This window comes from Canis lupus, chromosome 2, assembly GCF_011100685.1.
Source record: "Canis lupus familiaris isolate Mischka breed German Shepherd chromosome 2, alternate assembly UU_Cfam_GSD_1.0, whole genome shotgun sequence".
In the NCBI taxonomy this organism is placed as follows: domain Eukaryota; kingdom Metazoa; phylum Chordata; class Mammalia; order Carnivora; family Canidae; genus Canis; species Canis lupus.
In genome coordinates, this window is record NC_049223.1 from 51,021,674 (window position 1) to 51,040,870 (window position 19,197).

Here is a 19,197-nt window from a genome sequence, read left to right on the forward strand (position 1 = left end):
ACAAGCAGTTCTATTATGTGCAGGTCAAGAGTTAAATTTAGGATATAAATACTTGCTCTATGGGAGAAGTCCCATAGTAACAGTCATATAATAATGAGCAAAAGAAAGCCACATGTGAAAATAACAGCTTCAAAAAAAGAAGGCAGGGGTGCCTGGGTGGCTCAGTTGATTGTCTTCCTTTGACTCAGGTCATGATCCCAGGGTTCTGGGATGGAGCCCTGCCTCCTCCCTGCTCTGTGGGGAGGCTGCTTCTCCTTCTCCCTCTCCCTCTACTCCTACCCCCCTGCTCCTGCTTTCTCTCTCTCTTTCTCTGTCTCTCAATAAATTAAAAAGAAAAAAAAAGAATATTACAACTTCAGTCTGACGTAGAAAGTAACTTAATTTCTTTCTCTGTCTTTGTGTTCTGGATAATTTATTTCAAATAGTCAAATAGTCTGCCTCAGTCAACTGAGGCATTACGTAATAGAGAATTTTAAAATACTGATAAATACTTGGGATAGGTTTTAAAATTTTCTTACTTAAAAGACATCTTAAATGTTTAAAAATTGAAATTAACAGTAAGTTTTGACATTCTAACAACTTGTTTTTCTTTAGGAGTAGATCCCATAATAGATCACGTTCAAGACAAAAAGACAGACGCAGATCTAAGAGCCCACATAAAAAACGCTCTAAATCAAGAGAGAGGCGAAAGTCAAGGAGTCGTTCACGTTCACGGTGAGTTTTGGGGGAAATTAGTGGTAAGTTTTTTTGTGGCTTCATTTGTTAAAAAATTCTTACGGTTTAGGTTTTTAATGAGCAACATTATATTTTTCTGATTGTTTTAGTAGTGATTAATATTGGTTGCCATTGATTTGAGTATGATGATCAGAATGACGCATGAGGTTTCTAAAATACATAATTGAACCTGTTAATTGTTTGATTTAGCAGCTTCATGTACACCTTGGTTACATAGAAATTATTGTGTAATGTGTTATAAGCTAGTATAAATTGTTTTGGGTCGATTGTCGAGGAAAGAGGTAGGTCCTTTTTGGGGAATAGAATAATTTTAGTTGTGAATTTATTTATTTATTTTTGTTTTTAAAGGGACAAGAGAAAAGACACCCGAGAAAAGATCAAGGAAAAGGAAAGAGTGAAAGAAAAAGATAGAGAAAAGGAAAGGGAAAAAGAGAGAGACAGGGAGAAGGAACGTGAAAAAGAAAAGGAACGGGGTAAAAACAAAGATAAAGAACGGGAAAAGGACCGGGATAAAGACAAGGAAAAGGACAGAGAGAGAGAGCGGGACAAAGAACATGACAAGGAGCGAGACAAGGAAAAGGAAAAGGAACAGGACAAAGAAAAGGAACGAGACAAGGACAGATCCAAGGAGATAGATGAGAAAAGAAAGAAGGATAAAAAATCCAGAACACCACCCAGAAGTTACAACGCATCAAGAAGATCTCGTAGTTCCAGCAGGTTTGATAATGCTTAAAATTTTTGCCAAGGGATATACTGTCAACAAATGAAAATAAATTTTAACCAAGGGGGAAAAGATTATTCTGGGCAAATGGAAATAGTACAATAATATTTCCCTCTAATTGCAGAATAAACATTTCTCTAGTAGAGCCCTTGCCACAGTAGTGAACCAGTGAGGTAGAAGGGATGATAATTGGGCAAAGTTATTTGAAAAGTTTTTTTTTTTTTTTTTTTTTTTTTAAGATTTTATTTACTTATTTGGCAGAGAGAGAAGGGGGAGCGGCAGGCAGGAGTGAGTGGGGAGCCTGATGCAGGGCTCGATCTGGGACCTGAGTGCAAGGTAGACACTTAACCTACTGAGCCACCCAGGTGCCCCATTTGAAAAGTTTTTAACTATCTTTTGTAACCCACTGTTTGAATCTGGTGGTGGCAGCCGCAGTGGCTGCTGCTGCTGCTGCTGATTTTGTTGGAGGATGATATGGCAAGGGCAAGTTTTTTTTCTCTTCTCTTCATCTTACTCTTCTCTACTGTCTCTTCTCTTCTCTTCTCTTTCTCTTCTTCTCATATCTTCTCTTCTCTTCTCTTCTCTCTCTCTCCCCTACTCCCCCTTCCCCTCCTCCTCCCCTCCCCTCCCCTCCCCTCCCCCTCCCCTCCCCTCCCCTCCCCTCCCCTCCCCTCTTTTTTCAATATGGAAGAACTGACCTCTTGGTGAATTTTAATATGCAGAATGATTATTAAAATTTCTTATTTAAGTTTCTTATTTAAGTTCTTATTAAATTACTTATTTAAGTTATCTTTACTGGTCTATTTTTTTGGGTGTTTAAATTTTGGTTTTCCTTTATCTGTCACTGTTCAGATTTTACTGTTTTTCCTAGGGACTGTTCCCTCTATTAATAAGTACACTGCCACCAGATGGCAGCAGGTTGCCATAGTAACAGCTGCTAAAAGAACATAGGACCTTCCTTGATTCCAGATTATCTGAACCTGTATCCATTACTCCAGATGATATAATAACTGAGTAAATGGAGGTTCCTAACTTTTTAAAAAAATTCAGTTAGCCAACATATAGTATAACACCCAGTGTTCATCCCATCAAGTCCTAACTTGTTTTAAACTAGACTTAAAAACACTCAACAAAATATCTATTTTAGCAAGCTTTATGGATATTTTAAGTTTGGTTTTCCATAGAAAATAACTGGAGATGAATGTATATTTTCTGTTTTTCTAACTTTGTGTTTCAGTAGCTTGTTTTTAATACCCGTCTTTGGTCAGGTAATACAAAATAATGGCAGGCATTTATTGCATGCTTTACTATATGTCAGATTTTGTGTCAGCACAGTTTTTCATGACTAACCTTATTTAATCCTCGCAGTATGTGAGAAGACTATTATTGTCATGGTTTAGAAGTATGATAATACTGCAGCTCAGGGGAAATTTTCCATCTGCTCTGCACTTCCATTAGAAGTACGGTAGCTCTTTCTCTTCTTTTTAAGAGATTAAGTTTGAGAATTCTCTAATTAGTACCTGGTACTTGCTTTTAAAAACTGCCACAAAAGCATAAAGTTGAAAGCTACAGTATATATTCAAATGAGGGTTAAAATAAACAGATCACTGCCATACTTCAGCACATTGAACCAGAAACTGAAGAATTAATTAGCCTCATTGCTGTGGACATCAGTCAAGTCTGCAACGGTTCCTTTACTCCACAGTGATTTTATTGATTTGCCTGTCAACATTCCTTCATGTTTATGTGATCATTTAGTTGTTGTCCTTCATAACACAAAACAATGTTTTGATTCCTTTTAAATTCAGTTGAATTTACTTTTTTGATGACTTTGAAATGTTTTAATTTGAGGGGGAGCATTTTAAGTTGCTTGATGTTTAAGAAAGTTCAGATGTTTACATTCATTCCTAAGTATATTCTTAACTCCTGTCTGGGGCCTGGGGAATAAATGCTGACTAACATGAATTTCCAAAGGTTCAGTGGGGCGCCTGCATGGCTCAGTCAGTTAAGTGTCTGCCTTAGGCTCAGGTCATGATCTCAGGCTCCTGGGATGGAGCCCCGCAGCAGCAGACAGTCTGCTTATTGCATTCCTTCTACTCACTCAGCACACGTGTGTGCATGTGTTTTCTCTCTTTCTCAAGTAAATAAAATCTTAAAAAGGTTTCAGAAGTTTGAAATGTTTCCTGTTTTCAAAGAGCTTGGTAAAGAGTTAAAATTTGTCTTCTTTTAGTATTTTTCTGTTTTTCTTGTGCTTTGATTTGTTTAGTAAACGGGAAACATTTTAACGGCTCAAAAATAGTGTATTTTTATTTTCAACATTGTCCTCTAATCTACATTTTTAAAGGAAATTTTGATATTTAAGCAACTGGTAATGTTTATATTCACTAGTAAAGCTAGTAAGGGGAAAGGAGAAAATACTGATACCAGATGTCCACCTGTGCATCGTGCTTCCTGAACAAAGTTAAACTGGGTAGGGTGGAACCATTTTGTGTAAACAAAGCCTAAGACACACTGTTAATCTCATCTTATGAAATAAGCTTTGTGGTACTTGTGCTGCGCTGTTACAGAATGGCAGTGACTGAATGGAATATCCTTACCTGATTTTCACCTTAGTCAGGAAGAGTAATTTTGAGGTGTCATGAAAATAAAATCAGGTAATGGAGGAAAGGGCCTTAGGTAGTATTGGAATTGATGTTGTTTTCAAAGTTCTTGGCTGTTTTAGGCATAACATTTACTGTATCTACCACATCTGAGCATTATGTAATTTTAAATTTTATAATGAGAAATGTAGGCAAAATGTGTTATTAGCCTAGAATATTCTTGTTGAGGTGGTATGGAGAACTATGATTCTAGCGGATTTGGTTCTTTGACCTGTACGACCACTACTTATTAGAGCTCTTTGTGAGATCATTGGACACGTTAATCATAGTATGTCCTCCTTCCTACCTCATCCCTTGAATTATGGACATCTTGAAATTCACTGTTTCTCAGTTGACCAGGTTTATAAATGAAGTAATTTTGTGTATGAATCATTTGCTCACATGGTAAACAAAATAGTTCTTAATAATACTAAACACTGTCAGTTCATTAGTTATTTTTTATTTCACATTCAAGCCATAGGTTTTAACTATTTTATTTCTGTCTAAGCAATTTGTGCACTTAGTTTTACATGAAGAGAGCACTAAAGTGGTAGGAAGTTGGGGGGTGAAACAGTTTCTCTATAAAATGAATTAATGTAAATACTTTTTTAGAGATATTCTAAATGCTTGGATTTGGAAAGTTCACATATTGCAAGCCAACTTAATCTTTTATAAAATAATCCACAGTGGGGCAGCAAGGAGCTAGATGCAGGACAAACGGATCTGGACAAGCAAAACCTTTTAGATGCGGAAGAAGAACATACTTGAGAGAATCTAAAGTAGCCATTAGGAAATTATTACTGTAATTAGGAAATTATTGTTCAGATAAACCAGATGAGAAGAAGGTTTTCTTCCTTTTCCGTTATGAAATCTTAGAACATATTTTCATGTCTGTAAAATTTATGGTTCAAAATTTGACCTCCACTAATACTACATAATAGAACATGTTCTTAAAGGAAATGACTTTAAACTGGCCTTTGAAGAATGTTTGCATGAGAGCATTAAGGACCCATTTGCTTTTGTGTATTTGAATTCCCTTTATTAAAATTCCTGTATTTTTAAATAATATATTTTTGACTTCCAGGGAAAGACGTAGGAGGAGGAGCAGGAGTTCTTCGAGATCACCAAGAACATCAAAAACTATAAAAAGGAAATCTTCTAGATCTCCCTCCCCTAGGAGGTAGGTTGAACGCGTGTGCTAATAAACCCAAGGATGGAGTGGGGGGCGGGCGTAGAAATCTTTTCTTTTTGATCTGTTTTTAAACTTTCTCTTTTGAATGAGTAATACGTTATACATTTGCATGTTTGAGAAATCCCAACAGCATAAAAAGTTACAGATCAGTAGGTCTTAACTTCACCTATGCATTCATCTTCTCTGTCTCCGTAAGTAGTGACTTCACTTTTTTTTGTATTGTATGTCCTTCCAGTTTTGTGTTTAGATATACAAGATGGAAATTTATAGTTTCTTTTCATATTTCTTTGCAAAAGGCAGCACAAAAACCACATGTTGTGCCCTTGCTTTTTTTTCACCCAATTACCTGCAAGATCTTTACATATTCATTAGTGAGTGCTGCTTCATTCTTTTTTTTTATTTTTTATTTATTTATAGTTTTTAAAGATTTTATTTATTCACAAGAGACTCAGAGAAGAGAGAGGCAGAGACACAGGCAGAGGGAGAAGCAGGTTCCCTGCAGGGAGCCCGATGTGGGCCTCCATCCTGGGTCTCCAGGATCACGCCCTGAGCCGAAAGGCTGTCACTCAGCCACTGAGCCACCCAGGCGTCCCCTCATTCTTTTTTAGTAACTGCATGGACTTTCGTTATGTGGCAGTACTTTGGTTTATTTAATCAGTCTGCAGTAGAATAGGTTTTCTTAATTTTCCTGTCATAGATTATACAGTACTGTAATGAATAGCTTCAGACTTTGTTGTGTGCAGGTATGTGGGAAAATTCCAAAAGTGTCGGAGGCTAAATGTGTTTATAGTATTGAGAAGTATTTCTGTATCGCCCTCCCTCCTTATGAAGGCAGCAGTTTGCACTTTAACAGACTGTGTATGAGAGTGCCTGTTTTCCATCAGCTACAACATACTTTGTTACTACAGTTGTGGATTTTTGTCTGATAGATGAGAAATAGTATCAGGATATAGTAATTTTAGTTGCATTTCTCTTAAGAGTGAAGATGACCTTCTCTTCATATAGTTGAAGGCCATTTGTATTTCTCTGTGAGTTGTTAGATACTTGGCCCATTATTTTTGTTTGTTTTGTGGGGTCTGGTTTTTGTTTGCTTGTTTGTTTTTAGAATTTTCTTATATCCAGGGGCTTTTTTTGAATTAGCAACATTATTCTTTTTTTTTAAGTTTATTTTATTTTATTTTTTTAGTTAACTCTACCCAAACATGGTGTTTGAACTCATGACCCTGAGATCAATAGTTGCATGCTCTTCTGAGCCAGCCAGGTGCCCCTGTATTAGGGAGATTATTCTTTAGTGATTTGATACCAGCTATCATTCCTAGTTTGTCCTTCATTTTCAGAAAATATTATGAGACTTGATTCTACAAGAGATTTTGATTTTTTAGTAGTTTCCTAAGTTTTTTCTTTTTCTTTTTTAAAGTAAACTGTATACCCAGTGTGGGCCTGAAACTTAAAACTCTAAGATTGAGTCACATGCTCTACTGACTGAGCTAGCCAGACATCTCTCAAATGTTTCGTTTTATGATTTCTGGATTTTGAGTCTTATAAAGTTAGAAAGATCTAGATTATAATAGAATGCCCCTCACTGTTTCTTCTTGTACTTTTATGATTTTACTTATTGCGTTCAAATCTTTGATCCATTAGGAGTTCGTCTTTATGTATAGTATGGCATGTGGGTCCAATTTTATTTTTCCATATGCTTTTCTCTTTCTGTTTTTTTTTTTTTTTTTAAGATTTTATTTATTTATTCATGAGAGACATAGAGAGAGAGAGGCAGAGACATAGGAAGAGGGAGGAGAAGCAGACTCCATGCAGGGAGACCAATGTGAGACTTGATCCTGGGACTCCAGGATCATACCCCGAGCCAAAGGGAGACTCTCAACCACTGAGCCACCCAGACATCCCTCCATATGCTTTTATGTTGATCAGTACAGTACCACTTATTAAAAGCTCATGTTTTTCTAACACTAATTTGTTATATTGACTTTTCAGGTACTAAATATTTCTGTTTGTGGTTGGGTCTATTTCTGGGCCTTCTCTGCTGCTGGATTGGTTTGATGATTCATGCATGTACCAATGCCCCATGCTTTTTTATTTTTTATAACTCAGATTGTATAGTTTTTTTTTTTTTTTTTTAACATTTTAGTAGGGCCAATTCTTCCCCACTCTTCCACTGCTGTTTTTTGAGCATTCCTGACCATTCTTGCCTATTTTTCCATTTGAACATAAGAGTTGTTTAGGTTCTAGAAATAAAATCTGGTGGTGATCTGTATTACAGTTGCATTAAATTTATTAATTAGGGAAATTGACAAACAGATTTTATCAATAAAGCCTTATGGTGGTGAGTCTTGCTTTCCAGTATCTTTTTTACTTCTTTAAACCATTTGTAGTGTTTTTTAGGAATACTTCAGTGTTTGTTTCATAGAGATTTTTTAATTTAATTTTATTTTATTTTCATTTTTTTCATAGAGATTTTATACATCTTTAAGTTGATTTCTAGATACTTTATTGTTGTTGTTTCTCCTGTCTTTTCTTTCATTATGTCCTCTAGCTGGAGGTTGGGTTCATGCAAAGGAAGATTACTGCATTTTGTGTATTTATTTTTTATTTCATCACCTTAATAATTTGTCATAGTTTTTCAGTTGGTTTTCTAGGTAAAGAAAAGAGAAATTTACAAAAACCTTTGTCAGAATGTAAAGAGGAGCATGTTTCTCAGTAGGGGTCTTACTGTTTATTTGCCAGTGGGTTACTGGCAAACAAACCCAAACAGTGGGTTACTGTTTTTAGGTGAGAATAATAGGAGGCATTATGATACTGTAGTCATGGGCCATATGTGTATATTTTTAATACTTTGGTCTTGGAAGTTAAAACTTTTCTCAGTTGTGAATTCAAATTAGGCAAAAAGGTTACTTTTTTTGCCTAATTTTTCACAAGGTTACTTCTGACCCATTCCTTCTATGTTGCTCCCCACCCACCTTCTGTAAGTGATCAATTGCTTTTATCCTTCCTGTGTTTCTTCTTGCAAAATTAAGCAAATGCATTGATTAGAATATCTGTGTATGTATGTGAGTAACTGTACTTAGCCTCACTTACATGTTGGGTTTTTCTTTTTTAATTGAGAAATAATTCACATATCATAAAATTCACTTTAAATGTGCAATTCAGTGGTTTTTAGTTAGGTTCACAGTATTGTCAACCATCACTCCTACTTCATTCCAGAACATTTTTTTCACTTGAAAACCCGTATCCACAAGCAATTACTCCCCCCCCAGCTCCTGGCAGCCACCAGTCTCACTATCTTTGTGGATTTGCCTGTTTCTGGATGTTCATATGTGGACTCAGCATGTGTTTTACAACTGGCTTCTATGACTAAATGTAATGTTTTCAAGGTTTATGTTGTAGCATGGATCACTACCTGATTCCTTGTGAATAATATTCCATTGAATGCATAAAACCATGTTTTATTTATCCATTCATTAGTTCGTGAACTTTTAGTATTGTTTCCATTTTTTAGCTATAATGAGTAATGCTTCTATGACTATTCATGTACAAGTTTTTGTGAGGCCCTGTGTTTTCATTTCTCTGGGGCATGTGCCTAATGAGTGGTAATTACCCAGTGCTGTTTTACTCTCCTTTTTTTTTTTTAATCAGTGTGCTAAGCAGTGAGTCAATTTATTTTTTTATTTTTAATTTTTTTTTTTAAGTAATCTCTACTCAGTGTGGGGCTGGAGCTCACAACCCTGAGACCAAGAATCACATGTTTTACCAACTGAACCAGCCGGGTGCCCCTCTCTTTATCTTTTTAGAAACTGCCAGACTGTTTTCCCAAGTGCTTGTGCCATTCTACCTTCCACCAGCATTGTGTTAGCGTCCTGATTTCTCCGCATGCTCACCAACATTTGTTATTGTCTGACTGATTATAGCCATTCTACTGAGTGCGTAGTGGTATCTCATTGTGGTTTTGATTTATGGTTTTCTAATGAATAGTGATGTTGAGCATCTTTGTGTGTGCTTAATTATTTTTTGTGTTATCTTAGAGGACATGTCTTTTCAAGTATTTTGCCCATTTCAAATTTAGTTATTTGTATTTTGTTAAGTTGTAGGAGTTCTTTAAAATCTGCGTATTAATCTTGTGTACCAGATACATGATCTGTAAATATCTCTCCTATTTTGTGGGTTTTCTTTTCTTGATAGTATTCTTTGATGCATTAAAGTTCTTAATTTTGGTTTGTTTTTATTTTTGTTTTTGTTTTTTAAATATTTTCTTTATTCACGGGAGACAGAAAGAGGCAGAGAGACATAGGCAGAGGGAGAAGCAGGCTTCCTATGGGGAGCCTGATGCAGGATTTGATCCCAGGATCAGGACCTGAGCCAAAGGCAGATACTCAACCACTGAGTCACCCAGATGTCCCAAAGTTCTTAATTTTGTTGAAGGCAGATTTATCTATTTTTTTTCCTTTTGATGCCTTTGCTTTTGGTGTCATATCCAAGAAATCATTCTAAATCCAGTGCCTGGATTTCTTCTAAGAATTTTATAGTTTTCTTCTAAGAATTTTATAGTTTTAACATATATGTTAGGTCTTTGACCCATTTGAATTAATTTTTTAATATGATATAATGGTCCAACTTCATTCTTGTGCATGTGGCTATCCAGTTTTCCCAGTATCATTTGTTGAAAAGATTGTCCTTTCCCCCTTGAATGGGTCTTGGCCCCCTAGTCAGAAGTCATTTGAACTATATATGTGGGAGTTTATTTCTGGGTCTTTGGTCTATTCCACTGGCTTATTTTCTGTCTTTATGTAATACTGCACTGTTTTGATTACTGTACCTTTCTTTGTACAGTAAGTTTTGAAGTTGGGAATGCTGTGCCTTCAAACTTTGTTCTAAATTTTAAGATTGTTTTGGCTATTTGATGTTCTTCAAGATTCTATATGCATTTTAGGATGGGTTTTGTATATCTGCTAATAACAAAGATAATGCGATTTTGATAGAGGTTGTATTCAATCTCTAGTTGGCTTTGGATGCTGTTTGTCATCTTAACAATAGTTAAGTCTTCCAGTCCATAAACATGGATGTCTATTTATTTGTTTTCATCTTTTTAACAAATTTTTTGCCTTGGTTAAATTTATTCCTAAGAATTTTATTCAATTTAATGTGATTGTTCCTTTGACACTTAAGAATTAATGTAGAAAGATGCACACATATGTTGCAAATATGTAATTTTTCTTTTGAACATGCTAATTTTTTTTTTACTTGCAAAGTTTTATGTAGGCAAATTTATCAGTCTTTTATTGTACCTGAATTTTTAGTTATGGTTGAAAAATCTTTTTTTTCACCCAGATAGTAAGGAAATTTACCCATATTTTCTTCTAATACTATTTTATTTTAAAAATTTAGGTTCTAATCCATTTGGACTTACTTAGATATTTTGGAATGAGATATGAGATAATGATCCAGATTAATTACTTCAAATAAGTTGTCTCCAAACCTTTTATTTATAAAAGACCATCTTAGGGCAGCTCAGGTGGCTCAGCGGTTTAGCGCCACCTTCAGCCCAGGGCCTGATCCTGGAGACCTGGAATCGAGTCCCATGTCAGGCTCCCTGCATGGAGCCTGCTTCTCCCTTTGCCTGTGTCTCTGCCTCTCTCTGTTTCTCTCATGAATAAATAAATAAAATCTTAAAAAAAGAAAAGACCATCTTTTCCTCAGTGATTTGAGATCCTACCTTTGTTACACTAAATTTCGTATGTACTTATATGTTTGCTGAATGTCTTTATTTGTTTTCTTAGTCTTTATTTTTGAATTACTCGTTATTACAAGAGAAAATTTAGAATTCCATGTTGAGGCTAACTTTTTTAAGTGGAAGGTATTATGCTTCTGACCGAAAATGCATTATTTTTTCCCTCTAATTCTAAAGATCTATTGTTTTTATAAATGAAATTTGTTCATGAAGTCTTCTCTTAACTTTTGATCTTGAATTGGTGGGTCTTGTTTGTAATTGTGAGTGACAAGGGCAGTGGCACAGGTTACTTGAAATTCTAAGTTTTGCTGTAGTCATTCAGCCCTCCCTGGAGCTGCCCCTAATTTTTTATCCTTTACATTCCTTTCTGCTTTTTGCTTTGAAAAGGTGGCTATAAAAAAACCAGCACCCTATATTTGGCCTTATTTTAATCTTATTACAGTTGATAGATAAATCTTGAACAAATAAATTGAAAATGCCAAATCATGTTTTATGTGAACACACTGTGGCCTCTGCAAAAAAAGATTAATTGGGTTGTGGGGTAGAACAGGTGGGGCTGTAGGACTGTTTATGTAACTTGGTCAAACCCGATTACTGACCTGCTTATTTCCAGTGCATTAGTGTTAGATGAGACTGTTTCATCGACAACATGGGAGTCTATAATGTCTTAGAAGTTAACTGGCATATTACCACTGTTCTTACAGCAGAAATAAGAAGGATAAAAAAAGAGAAAAAGAAAGGGACCATATTAGTGAAAGAAGAGAGAGAGAACGTTCAAGCTCTACAAGAAAGAGTTCTAATGACCGAGATGGAAAGGAAAAGTTGGAGAAGAACAATACTTCACTTAAAGTAAGCAGCAATCACTCAGTGTTTTGGCTTTGAATAATTAAAATTGAGATTATTTTTTACAAACTTCTTGATATCTTGTATGTTTTTGGTATCCTTTAATATTTGTTCGATTAATAACTTTTTTAAGCTGGATTTTTGAAGAGATGAAGTAAGAGCTAACTGAAACTCAGACACATACATTCCTTACTATAGGGAATCCTAGAGTCCTGGTTGTCCTGTAGACAGTAGGACTGTCTACAGATAATGCATATTTGATTTTATACGAAGATTTCTGGTTGAGGCCATTTTCCTTAAAATATATGTATTTCCTGAAATAGATTTTTTCCAGCAAATTTGACACAAGTTCTGTTGTCATTGGTATTGTAATGTATACTGAAATTAGTAGGTTCGTCGAATTAGAACAACAGAAAACCAAATTCTACCAAGTAAGGGTGTTTTTGGGGATAAATATTTAATTGCTAGTGAATTACATTAATTGCTTTATTATTCCAGTAAGTGTATTTGTATTTGGAAATCATTTGTAAGTTCTAGAGCTTTCACCTGATAATTTTATTTACTCTCATATTGGTAGGGGTTTATCACCATCATCAGTAACCTTGATAACATCTCTTGAGCATTACTGTGTGTCAGGCATTGATTGTTCCATATGTTCTCATTTAATTCTCCTTGAAGCTGAGGGCAGAATTGGACTGTTCTTGAGCAGTCTTTTCTAGAATGAAGAGTGATTTCTTTTTCTGCATCCTCTGAATTTTGCTTCTTTGGTATCCAGATTGCAAACCTATCCTGGCATCTTTGGGAGCTATTTAACTCTTTCGGCTAGTCTGTCCTACTTTTCAATTCAGTAATGTTTATTGAATATGTCCTAGACTTTCTTTTTGATTATTGTAATTTAATTTACAATTTCCATCTTTTATGAGAAATACAGAGGATATAGTGATACATTTATTTATGTGAAAAGATAATGGGAGCAAATAATCACTTTTACTAAGTTCACAGAAGTACCTATTTTAGCTGTAACCAGATGTAATAGCAGGCAACTTTTGAGAAAAAATATTAAACATATGGCTTAATATTCATTGTAGGAGAAGGAACACAGTAAAGAACCAGATTTAAGCGTGGGCAAAGAAGTAGATGACAAGGACGCACCAAGGACTGAGGAAAACAAAGTGCAGCAAAATGGGAATTGTCAGCCAAATGAAGAAAACCTCTCTACCAAAACAGAAGCAGTATAGAACTGACAGGTGCACCTCTGAACACAGGCTGGAAGAAAAATCCAAAGCTTTTAATTCTCTCAACAAGATGTTAAACGGTGAAGAAATCCAGTTGAGCATAAAGATACAAACTAACAGCTTTCCTAGTTGTTAGGTGACTTTGTGGCCATCTTGTTACTGAGTAAGAAAATAAAGCATGGACATGGTGAAAATAACAGGTGTTACCCAAACTCCTCATCTTCTAGAATCTGTGCATTTCCATGGTGGCTGCCACACTTGTCATGTGGTTTGTTAGTGTTTGCCAAGAACCATTACAAATAAATGGGACATCAAAGATCCAAATTTGTACTATCCATAAAGACTGGAGATAAGCATTGGAGGCTCTTTTAAAAAATGGTAGTTGCTGAATTTTGTATTGTTTTACCTTTTTTTTTTTAAATTTCAGTATATACAGATTTGATGATGTGCTTGAAATCGGTGCAAATATATACACACCCTTGTAAGTGCAGAGTATGTAAGAAGTTTTAACATTTACTTCACAGGATTTACGGTGATTGTGTTAAATTCTCACTATTGTGTTTTCTTTTGCTCACTGTTTAGGACAACAGTTTTTTGTTAAAATAGTTTTACAGACTAAAATTGCTTAAATAAGTGGATTAATAGACAACTGACAATGCATGCTCCTGTTCTCTTTCAAAAGGAAGAGCACCCATGCTGAATACTAATACTAATGTATTAGTATTCAGTTTAGAATCATTGGGTCTCCCCACAAAGTAAGCATTTCTTTTTGAACTTTCATGACATTTCCAAGCTTATTATGAATAATATTGCAGTGTGTGTTGTCAGCTGTAGGTGGCAAAGGTGCCATTATTAAAAGAAGACTGGGTTTTCAAAATGGGCTATGGGAGCACAAGCTGAAGCTTTAGTGCCTTCTACAATGTGGTATGCTGTTTTCTAGAATTTTATATGTGCTAGTCATTCTCAGTTCATAGGGAACGTAGATGGATATCCCGTTCACTCCCATAGAGAAGTGTGCAAATGGTATGTCAGAAGAGCTTCTCACATAGTTCACCTAACACAAGGCAAGTCCTGTTTTCAAGAATGGCTTCAGAGCTTAAAACAACAGTGCAGTTTTGGGACCATCAGTTTTATACTGTGATGATTGAAAATGAAGCATGTTCTTACTTTACTTAAATCAAAGCAAACACTTTCTCGTCTCCATTGGATGGCCTTAATTATTACCTCTTAATCATCTTCTCATAAATGATGTGCAGAAATTCTATGTAAAGGAGAACACATGAGGTTATTTGTTTAAGGATACGTTTACTTGAGTTTAAAATATAGGTCGTCCGTTACTCTTAGGCTCACTTTCAGCAGGAAGTATACATGTAGTAAAATGACAACATTGCTAATATTTTCCCCCAAAGCCGTAAGTCATAATTTCAGAAATATTTTCATTATTGTTTTGTTTCCCCAAATGTTATACCTTTTGATTAGCATGTTATTAAAATAAATCAAGTATAATTATTTTAATGCAGTCTAATACAATCAAATTACTCCGTTGCCTTACCTCATGGGAAGAGTTACTTATAGATTTAAAAAGCTGAGTAGCACATCAGTTACTTGGTTTCAACTTGAGTTTTCTTTTAATGTTAATACTATTGAAACTTAAGTATTTGGTAGAGAACGGAAAGAATTGCCCCTATTGCAATGAAGCCTCGTTTTATTATGAAGCTGCTTAATTACTCTTCATGTGTTCAGAATTACTGTGTTTTTTTTTTCCTTTTTTGTCACTGTGTACATTAAAATTTTTGAAAATGCTTTACTATGTAAAGTATAGATGGTCATTTTAATCATTCAACCACATACGGTTGGCTGGTAAACAGCTTATTCTGATACAAGAATGCTTGGGTGCATATGGAAAGATTGTGGAGGAGTGTGTGTCTTGCATCAACAGCTGTCTTATTTATAATATGTAAGTAGAATAGAGCAAATGTTGTTTGAATCTTTGTTATTTTTAGTACCATTTCTCTAATAAAGCCAAGTATTTTAGAGGAAAGTATTTGTTTATGCATTTCAAAACAGCATCTTAGTTTATCATGTTTATCTTGTTTTAGTTGGCATAGAGATTGTTTCGACATGGAGAGTACATGTTTGTTTGGTGTCTATAAAACAATCATTTAAAGTTTGAGTTATTTCTTGTACTCTGGACTCCTAATGTTTTCTTTGTTGGCAGTTAATTTGGTGCTTGCTGCTAATTATTTTTCCTGCTGGTGACATTCAGCTTTAAAATAATGACATTTCTTTTGAAAGACACTGATTTGTAAAAGTTGGACATGAATTGAGTAGGGATGCAAGAGATACAAAGAAAGTGAAAAAATGTCTTTAAGTGGGCTTACAGAAGCAGTGTATAGGGCCTGGAGGTGAGTGGTTGCGTGCGTGCGGGCGCATGCGTGAGAGAGATTGAGAGATCGAGAAAGAATGAGAGAGAGAAAGACATATTTTTTTCTTTGTTCACTTATAGGAGCCTGGTAGGTTTCCATTTATTATTTTCTTTCAAGGCATTTTGTTTTTTCTTTAAGGCTATTCTCTTTCAACCCAGGTAGATGTTGTCAGGAAAACTTGAGGTAAGGCCGAGAAGACAGCTTTTTATACTTGATCCCTTCTGTAATTATCTTTTTTAGCTTGATTATACAGAGAGTACATTCTGTTCCCTAATTGTGTTGCTATTCATCATTTTAGACAAATTCTGTTGATCTTGTTCTTTCTTTTCAGCAGTGCATAATGAATTATTTATATTAAGATGGCCTTCATAATAAGCTGGCTAGTTTCATATGTGAAAACAAGTATGAATCCTTAACTTCTGCAATTATCTCCTTATTATTCTCCATCTAATCTAATTTATAATCGCAAACACTAATTGTGATTTTGTTCAGAATTCTTATATTCAAGAGTTCTATATATGCTGTGTTGATCTTCAGAAACGTCAGAGGCTTAAATTTTGACATGCTTAATAGTAAAAACTCATGTTTAGAATCCTTTCTTTTTTGTGAAGAAAATAACTTCATTTGTGATGTTATTTCCAGGACCTCATTCATTCCTATATATATGTTTCTGTCTTTATCTTAAAACTTAAAAAGCCCTGAATCCAAATCACCTCTGAAGGTTCTAATTTTAAGAATTACGGTATGTAGTAATAGGCTTTTAAACATTTAAAAAATCTATTAGAAATAATATGGTTTGAATTAAATCTTTTTTTTTTTTTTTAAGTAGTTGAATTAGCTGTTAAAATGAGTCTTTGGAGGGATGCATCGCATAGCTTAAAATTTCAGGGAATTGTATCTTCACTCAAACATAGTATCTGATTCTAACTGCGTGGGTTATAAAGTAGAGCCATTTCCACAAAGTATGTTCCTTACATGTTTAGGTTTTTAAAAAAATTTTTACTACCTACATACTTAGTAATCTCACATTTATTTAACTAGTGTAATATTCATTTAAAATTGTTTCTTTTCAGATTTCAAAAGGTAGTGCTCTTAAAAGGGCTAAATTATATTTCTGGAAGCAGTAGTCAAGTATAATGTAATAGTCTTTTAAAATGAAATTGACTTCCCTATTTAATTTTGGGGTTGTGGATGAATTTGTTTTTCTTAAATCTTCTCTTGGTGATTCTGTCTGAAGATTGATACATTATTTTAAAAATAATAGCTAGAGCTGTTAATGGTTTTTGGTCCCTATTCAGGCTGGTAGTATGTAATCACTAGATTTCTTTCCATTCTAAAGATATTTTTATAGTTCCTAGCAACTAATTTGTTAAAATTATTAGTTTATATTTAATATAGCTTTTCTTAATACATTGTTTTTAAAAGCAAGGTTTTAGTTTGTTGCCTGATTTTTAAATTTACTTTGTATCTAACATTTTCATTTCAAAAATTGCCAACTTTTGTGAAATTTGACATATTTTACTGCTGAGATTTATTTTCCTGGGATTGGAATGGAATTAATATAGTTTTCTCCACTCTTGATTAACTTTTATTTGCTAGATAGTTAATTTCTTGACTATATGTGCAAGTTCAAGTATATGAAAATCATAATGAAGAAGTTAGAGTTGAGGAGACGGAGTTTTACCAACTTGAGGCTGTGTGTGGTAGGCAACAACCTCTTGGGGAATGATCTCTGGTTTCCACAGAAGATGACTTTTGGGTGTATTGTGTAGTTGTATAGGTAGTTCGGTTTAATAGTTAAATATTACTCTCCTGAATCTTACAATAGTGTTCTTCACATAATGCGATGGATTATTAAGGGAAGAGTTTAAAATGTAAACATAAAGATGCTGCATAGGTGGTGTATATTTATGTGAGTAGGACTACTTCTAAGTGGACTAGTAAAGATTTATCAAATGATGCTGCTATTGTGTTGCTATATTTTTAATAAAAACGAAAATCTTAAAATGTTGCCACTGTTGAGTAGTATTTTCACCTACTTCTGAGACATTTACACATTTATGGCTTTTGAAAAATAACTGAAAGGTGGTAACAAGCCCTTCCAGGGTTTTCGCAATGTCTTTCTGGTTTTGGTTTTACAAAGATCTTGCTGGCCTAACAGGATGAATTGGAAGGTTGTGTGTGTTCCCTCCTCTTCAGTTTTCTGAAGGACTTTGATTCATATTGTCATTACTTCTTCCATAGACGTTAGGTGGAATTTCATAGTAAAGCCAATCCGAGTCTGGAATTTCCTTCTTAACATTACAAATCAACATTAATAGTAGATTTAGGATTATTCAGGTTATTTATTCCTGAGTAAGCTTTGGTGGTGTACATCTTCAAAGGAATTTGTTGTCAAAGCTATCGGGATATAAAGTTGGAAATTCCCTTTTTTTAATAAAGTAAGATATGTAGTGATACTTTCTTGTTCCTAATGTTAACATGTCTTTAAAAGGAATCTAATCAGATTTTGCTTTCATCATCATTTCCTCTTTTTTTTTTTCTTTTTATTTCACCAATTTCTGCCCCTTATTTCTTTTGCTTATTTCAGGTTTAGTTTGCTCTTTCTCTCATTTAATGTGTAAGCTGGAGTCACTGATGTGAGGCCTTCTTTTCAAAATAGGTATTGTAATGCTATGAATTTCCTTCTAAACACTGCATTAGCTTCATTCCAGCCAATCTTCGTATGTTGTGTCTTTGTTTTTGTTCAGTTCAAAACACTTCATAGTTTTCCATTTAGCATGTCTTTGATCCTTGGGTTACTTTCAGTGTGTGTTATTTTACTGTCGAAATATTTGGGCAGATATTTAGAGTCCAAAGAGCATTGTTGCTCTCTTATAACTTAATTCCATTTTGATTAGTAAACAGTTTGTATGATTTGATTTCCTTTTAAAAATTTTCTAAGAGTTGCTTTATGGCTCACAGTACATCTTCATAAGTGCCCCACACTCACCTGAAAAGAAGCTATCTTCTGGCTCTTGTTGAGTGAAATAATCTATAATGCCACGTCATGCTCTCTGATGGTGGTGTTCAAGTTTGTATATCCTTAATGATTTTCTGTCTATTGTTGCTATCATTTAATGTTGGGGTCTTGAAATCCCCAGGTGGATTGTGGATTTTGTCTGTTTTTCCTTTTAGTTCTTCCTGATTTTGCTTTATGTATTTTGAATTCATAAGTATTTAGGATTGTTGTTATATTCTACTGTTGAATTGACATTTATATCTTTAGTAACCCTTTTTGTTCCCGGTAATATTCTTTGCTTAAAATCTTATGTTAATACTAGCAGTCTGATTAAAAACTTTAAAAAACCCACATATTAGTGTAGTATTATCTTTTCCTATCCTTTTACTTCAGACTTGTTGGTGTGTTTATATTTAAGTGTGCATCTTATGGGCAGCATACAGTTTAGCCTTTTTTTTTTTTTAATCCAGTATGTCAACCTATGCCTTAGTTGGTAATATTAAGACCAGTTACATTGAATGTGAGTATTGATGTGTTAAAATCTATCATCTTGAAGTTTTTTTTTTTTTTTTTTAAGATTTTATTTATTCATGAGAGGCACACAGAGAAAGAGGCAGAGAGACACACAGGCAGAGGGAGAAGCAGGCTCCATGTAGGGAGCCGGACGT

The 19,197-nt window shown here is 34.5% G+C and overlaps 1 protein-coding gene across 6 annotated transcripts in view; it reads left to right on the forward strand.

Annotated features, from left to right (window-relative positions):
• The window catches only part of SREK1 (splicing regulatory glutamic acid and lysine rich protein 1), a 45,452-nt gene extending 27,913 nt beyond the window's left edge, over positions 1-17,539 (forward strand). For 4 of the 6 annotated variants that reach the window (XM_038530754.1, XM_038530756.1, XM_038530758.1 and 1 more), the window contains 5 exons: positions 595-714; positions 1,084-1,452; positions 5,180-5,275; positions 11,729-11,873; positions 12,956-17,539. In XM_038530754.1, the coding sequence (XP_038386682.1) occupies positions 595-714; positions 1,084-1,452; positions 5,180-5,275; positions 11,729-11,873; positions 12,956-13,105 (880 nt within the window). In that variant the 3' untranslated portion in view covers positions 13,106-17,539. The remainder of the gene's footprint in view (positions 1-594; positions 715-1,083; positions 1,453-5,179; positions 5,276-11,728; positions 11,874-12,955) is intronic. The other 2 variants (XM_038530755.1, XM_038530757.1) reach the window with 1 other exon arrangement.
• The last annotated feature ends 1,658 nt before the right edge of the window (positions 17,540-19,197 follow it).